This window comes from Aedes aegypti, chromosome 2, assembly GCF_002204515.2.
Source record: "Aedes aegypti strain LVP_AGWG chromosome 2, AaegL5.0 Primary Assembly, whole genome shotgun sequence".
Taxonomy (NCBI): Eukaryota; Metazoa; Arthropoda; class Insecta; order Diptera; family Culicidae; genus Aedes; species Aedes aegypti.
In genome coordinates this window covers 183,341,304-183,347,303 of record NC_035108.1, presented here as the reverse complement: position 1 = coordinate 183,347,303, position 6,000 = coordinate 183,341,304, and the positions used below count along the sequence as shown (strand labels likewise).

The following is a 6,000-nucleotide window of genomic DNA, read 5'->3' as shown; positions in this document are numbered from 1 at the left end:
GCAATTTATGATCACCTATCCAAAAACGGTAAATGCTCAAAAACCCAAATCAAATGCATCGAATTTAGTAATATTTATTTATTTCTATTGATGGATGAGTAAAAGAATCATTCGATGTCGAAAAATCGGACAAATCTCTTAAAATGTTTTTCATTTACTCGCTTTCCTCAGCGCGCTGATTAGTTTCGCTATTATGGTAATAAGCACTTGGTCCGCTCTGACTGCACACTTTTATCGATTTTTGTTGATCATCCAAAGTAAATTTATTACATATCTCTCGTAGTTTACAGCATTCATCAAATCTGATCAAAGTGAAATGGAGATAAGGTAATTTCACATCTAATGCAAGAATAAATTTTCCCAAGTTTTGTACTCAGTCCCCTCTGACTTAACGCCGACCAAATGTTACATAACTACTTACTAAGTACTACTAAGTAGTACTTAGCTGTACTGGAAATAATTTAAGAAAACAAACATGAAATTTATTGAATGTACCATTGAATCTTTATTAGCAACACTTCTTAACAAACCATTGTTTCACTTCTGAATTACACATACACAGTAGAAATATCACGATCGCTAGTATGTAAACATAAACACTGGAAAGCCAGTATATCCAATGAACGCCATGGCCAACCCATGATGAGATATCCAATACACATGCAATCGTAACAGCCATGAATAACCGCGATGTAAATGAAAATCTCTTGTGATCGATACTTCTGTCGAATCGCACTACATTTCTCGGTACTTGACGAAGGGTTCGTGCTCTCAAAGCTCCGACGATGAGAAACAGTAGTCCGGAGATCATAAGTACCAGCAGTGGTAGAAAATAGTACAGAAATTCAGCAGTTTTGTTACCTGAGAAAAATAAGAAGACCTATAGAATTTGTGAAAATTTTAAAATAACACAGAAAATCACGAAATTTGAAGAAAATTCAAACTTCTGTTCTTAGAAATTCACAACCAAACTTGCAAAACTCTATTTGGATTCTAATAGTTTAGTTACGTCCCATTCCATTTTTCAGCTCGATTTTTTTTTTTTTCTGTACGGCTCTACATAAAGTCACAATTTCGAACTAAACCATCAAAATTCCAACAGGGTTTTGCTTATATGGAGCTCAAGAATCTGAGGTAAGAATTTTATATGCATTCCACGGCCTTGTAATTGTTGCACCGTAAGGTTACTAGTATACTTACTGTGATAGAAACACGCCCAAGTACTAAAGTTGGGTTTATAATTTGGGTCAACAGTAGTGGCTCGTTCCATGTAGAAACTAAACAGAGCAAGTGCCGCTGGACCACCCCATCCGTATAAGCAAGTGTACGCGAAACGATTTTTCTCAACGCTATTTGCTTCACTGCTGCGGAACAATGCGAAGCAGTCGAAGCACAACACGTTCAACCAAAACACGCTGAACACGACGGCATATGCGTAGAAGTATCCCTGGGCCTGACATGGAATCAACGTTGTTCGGAGATTCATCGCCAAATGAGCGCAATAAATCGCAATCATCCCGAATAGTAGGAAACATATTTTGTATCCACGAACATTTCGGAAATTCGGTATGATCATGTAGGTGACCAATGTTATCGACATCAGAACGATTCCGATGAAACAACCTGTTGAGTAATACCACTTGTTAACGCTAAGTCAAACATTTTCACTGTCGATAACTTACCCAGAATGAACCATATATTGTAATCATATTCTTTGAGATCTTCCTGCTGCAGCTCAAAGCAGGTGAGATTCCAATCGTCTTCGATTATCGTAGAGGGTGCCATAAATTCGCATTCAAATTAATCACAATCCTAAAATTTGGTAAACTAACAATTCACATCATATTATTTGATTCGAACGACCATTCAACATAGACTTCGAGGCGAACTGCAGCGGCTGGGAATGCTTGCTTCTACCGTGACTTGAGCGCTTGACCGTGCGCGACGCCGATCAGTGATGTTTTAGTAACGGATGATGATTATATTTTTGCGCCAGCCAAAAATAGAGAATGGGAATTTCTTTTTGTTTTCCCCCGTGTGAACACAATTTGCCCAATATATTATGAATTCAATCTTGTTGAGAGTGCTGCTGATGGATGGGAAGCAAAATGGATATTGATTGCAGTTTCGGTTCGATGGTAGCAGTGAAGGTAGTTGGTTAGTGTTGAATGAATATTTGGTAGTCAAGAACTCAAGAACGTTTGAAGAGGACCTTACGAGGTTGAAGTTTACATAGAGAAAATCAACCAAATTTATGAAGAAAACTCTTCCAATAAAATGTTCAACTATTGCACATTTCAAGACACGACGTGCGCCTCAATGTCACGTCAATAAACGCGCTCTATGGTTGCTTGCTTCCAGCTTCTTGATCGTTCCAAGACCTGCTCCACTTTTTAAAACCATCTAGCTCAATGGGCCTTTCTTTTTCTTGTACCGGCCGGCTTCGTAATGAACACTATTTGTGCGGGATTGTTTCCCAGCATTCTCACATGTCCCGTACATCGTACTCTTTCAGCTTTGGCGAACTTCTGGATACGTTCAACGTTCAACGTAGGGTTACGCAAACTCGGGGTTCATTCTACTCTTCCATACGTTTTCACATACTCCGTCAACTGCAACTCCTAGGGCTTGCAGATCCACTGAGCGTTTTTCTTATTGGCATGACGTCCTCACTGGGACAGAGCTTGCTTTTGAGCTTAGTGTTCAATGAGCACTTCCACAGTTAATAACTGAGAGCTTTCTTTGCCTAAGTTGCCATTTTCGCATTCGTATGTCGTGTGTCAGGTACGATTATATGTACTTTATAGCCAGGGAAGATAAGGAATTTCCATAACAAAAAGATCCTGAATTGACCGGTAATCGAATAATTTCGAAAAAAACAAAACGCTAAACTCCTGTCGAAAATACACCGTGAGATTTCCGAATCTTTTTGATTAAATTCTTGAAATACTTCAGAGAAAAACTTAAGTGGTTTTGTAGCAATGACTACCGTTTTGATTCATATTGCGGACACTTAAGGCCTTAGTTAAGTATGACTCAGCATAGAGCATACAAAATAAATCATTCTGTATGATTTCTCAGCGTTATCGAGCGTCGGAAACCCTTAGCTTTCGAATGGTGGGTAAGGAATACGCTTCCGCAAGTTGAATAATTTTGAATAAATGATAATGTGTGGCCTTTTCATGATTCTTATTCCGGACGCTTCTTCATTTTTGCCTCATAATCCGGACACCTCGATTCCAATTCCGGACAGCTCATGGAAATCATTAATAGAAAAGTCAAACCATCAGTTGAAGTCGTCAAGCCACTAAAGAGACGTCTTAGGCAGTTGTATATTATAAATTTGCATCGATTGTTATGAAAAAAAAAAGCTTATTAAATCAAGCCTAGAAAGTGAGAACTTTAGAACAGCAAAAATTTAAACATTTCGTGTGAAATGTTTCCCATACAAAGTAGAGTGTCCGGAATTTGAAGCTGTCCGTATGATTCAAAACGGTATAAAAAATCAAAATATTTTTTCTTCATTTATCATAATGGACAACAATTGACAATTGATGGGTTTTTTGCTGAAAAAAATATTTTGCATAAACTCCGAAGTTTAAAACTTTTTTGGAGGAACTATTTTTAATGATCGTGGTAGAACTGTAGAAGTTAAACGTAAAAATATTGGCTGTATTTTTAAGATCATTACCAGAAATGTCTTATGTTAAAATTCGCAATATAAGATTTTACCGAATTCTAATCTTGGACGACATTTTTTCATTACTTTACTACAGTATGGTCCATAAAAAATGCGAAAATTGGCATATTATGTTTTATGGCCGTTTTTATACGGAAAATGTGAGTGAAAATCATTTTTGAATTCACATAGCATAACAAGTGTAGTTTTTGCTCATAATACTTAACTGTGGAAAACGACTGGTGAGCACAGATTTGATGGAGATTTTTTTCTGACAATAACGGTCAATGGAGCACCGTGACAGTCGGGTACCGCCGGAATTTTGATGAGCCGATAAGGTGAACCAACGTAGACGACATCCTCAACAGTCTATGGGGGTCAATCCACGGTCCGATAAACACATCAGCGCGAGAGGTGATGAGACTACTCACAAATGGTTGGTTTGATGAGGAGTACCAGAATGATTCTTCTCATCATTCTTGTTGCCAGAAGCCGGATGTTAGTATCTGGTACGCGGCATGATGAAGAGTGATTCAAGGAAGCGAGAGCCGCCGAGAAAAGAATTTACCTTAGAAAGAAAAAGCAGTATGAAGATGATATTAATACCGACGCGCAAAACAGCATGGAACAAAATGAAATGCGGAGATTTTACGAAACTGTCAATGGAGCGCCGCACAGTGCTTCGAACGTATGGCACTTGGGGACAAAAGTCATAACAGGTTGTTTTATGCGGTTTTGCCCTACGCTGTTGAGGAGGAAGGCCTTATACACAAAAAACATCATTATTGGCATGACTGACACATGTTGCATCAGTAATAGCATAAGTGGCTTATACTTCAAGTTTTACATTTCACACCATAGAACAGTGCTCGCTTTATAATAAATGTTCAAAATAAAAAAGTATGAAAAGTACTTGAGTTGTTTGCATAAATGATGTATGTGGCATGCGTAACCATAAAAGTGTCTCAATAACCAACTTTTTGTATAAATATTGAAGTACTGATTATCCAAACGAATAAAATGAACGAAACGCGACGCGAGACAAGACATAACACTTAAAGTTCTTACTAACGTCAAGAAAGCTTAAAAATTACCTTTCTGTCGACAGAAAGGTAATTTTTAAGCTTTCTTGACGTTAATAAGAACTATAAGTGTTATGTCTTGTCTCGCGTCGCGTTTCGTGAATGTCGTGTTGTTCTTACGTTAGCACAAATCACACAAATTGATAGTGAATAAAATGAAACCCAATAAAAAAGGTTACATAAAATTTCTTTTTATTGGCAACACAATTCATTTACGAGCTATTATTCATCCGAGAACAGATCAATCGAATCATTATCTTCTTTATTTACAAATTAAGTTGAAATGTCGTGGATTTTTGTTTGATGATTTTTAGAAACATTTTTTCTCTTTTCGGATATTGATGGGTCTGTGCAGAGGAGCATATAATCCATCAACTCCTTGTTACTGTTTATTCTTGATGACTTTCTGGTATGTTTCAACCGATTTTCCCTTAACAACTTATGGATTGCTGCCAACTTTAATTTTCAGAACAGCTCCAGTATCTTCTTTGATAAACATAAACCTGTGTGGTCTGCAACAAAAAGTCGATCCGGGTAGAGGAGTTGACCAGAGGGATTGATTTCCATTTGTTTCAGTCATAATCAACGGAACCATCGCGACTGCTGACCATTGGTCAGCAAACTTTCATCCGGTTTTCCCGTTTCCGTAAATGTTTGTTTTTACATGCTGTGTCCTGAACTTCCATCGAAGCCCCACTTGTTTCTGATGCAGAAATCGGTTTCGGATTTTTTTTTTTGTTTCTCTTGCCTCACCGCATAACGGCTAGGAAGCAAGTTCGGATGAAATTCGTTCAAAGTGTTGCTAAGCAAAGTGTACTTTCACTCCGACAGATCTAAATCAATGTACAAAGCTAACGCCTGTACTGCAGTCATGACCTGTACTTGATCCCTCCCTTGATCACTCGAAGAATTTGATACATACAGTCGGAGTTTTGCTTCACGAAAATTTTGTATGATCGTCCACATTTAGCCCACTTTTGGTTTATATTGCAGCAATAAAATTTTCAAAACGTCTTTAGCTCGTTCTCAAATATCTCGGAGAAAGAATCAGTGCCATAACAACTGTACATGGCATTCAGAACATGATTTTTTTGATTGGATGGAACGGCAGTAAACCACAGCTCGAAACAAACTTTATTAATGATTGTGGCAGCATAATCTTAAAATCATATGACAGATGACATACAATCAGCAAACATATGCAGCTGGAATCACTTCCAGAATTTAAAAAATACTTCA

The 6,000-nt window shown here is 37.7% G+C and overlaps 1 protein-coding gene across 1 annotated transcript; it reads right to left on the bottom strand.

Moving 5' to 3' along the window:
- Positions 1–485: 485 nt before the first annotated feature.
- LOC5574215 (probable G-protein coupled receptor Mth-like 1) lies at positions 486–2,253 on the bottom strand. Its single transcript, XM_001661219.2, has 3 exons — positions 1,683–2,253; positions 1,201–1,623; positions 486–861 (listed from the first exon to the last, which is right to left on the bottom strand). Exons 1-3 carry the CDS (start codon positions 1,783–1,785, stop codon positions 509–511), a joined length of 879 nt encoding a protein of 292 aa, XP_001661269.2. The 5' UTR covers positions 1,786–2,253; the 3' UTR covers positions 486–508.
- Between the last annotated feature and the right edge of the window lie 3,747 nt (positions 2,254–6,000).

Bases quoted from the DNA above. Each gene is read 5' to 3' on its own strand.
- LOC5574215 (XM_001661219.2), bottom strand. From the start codon at position 1,785: ATGGCACCCTCTACGATAATCGAAGACGATTGGAATCTCACCTGCTTT. The intron at 1,624-1,682 runs GTAAGTTATCGA...ATTACTCAACAG, and splicing joins CAATATATGGTTCATTCTGG to GTTGTTTCATCGGAATCGTT. The intron at 862-1,200 runs GTAAGTATACTA...TATTTTTCTCAG, and splicing joins TTGGGCGTGTTTCTATCACA to GTAACAAAACTGCTGAATTT.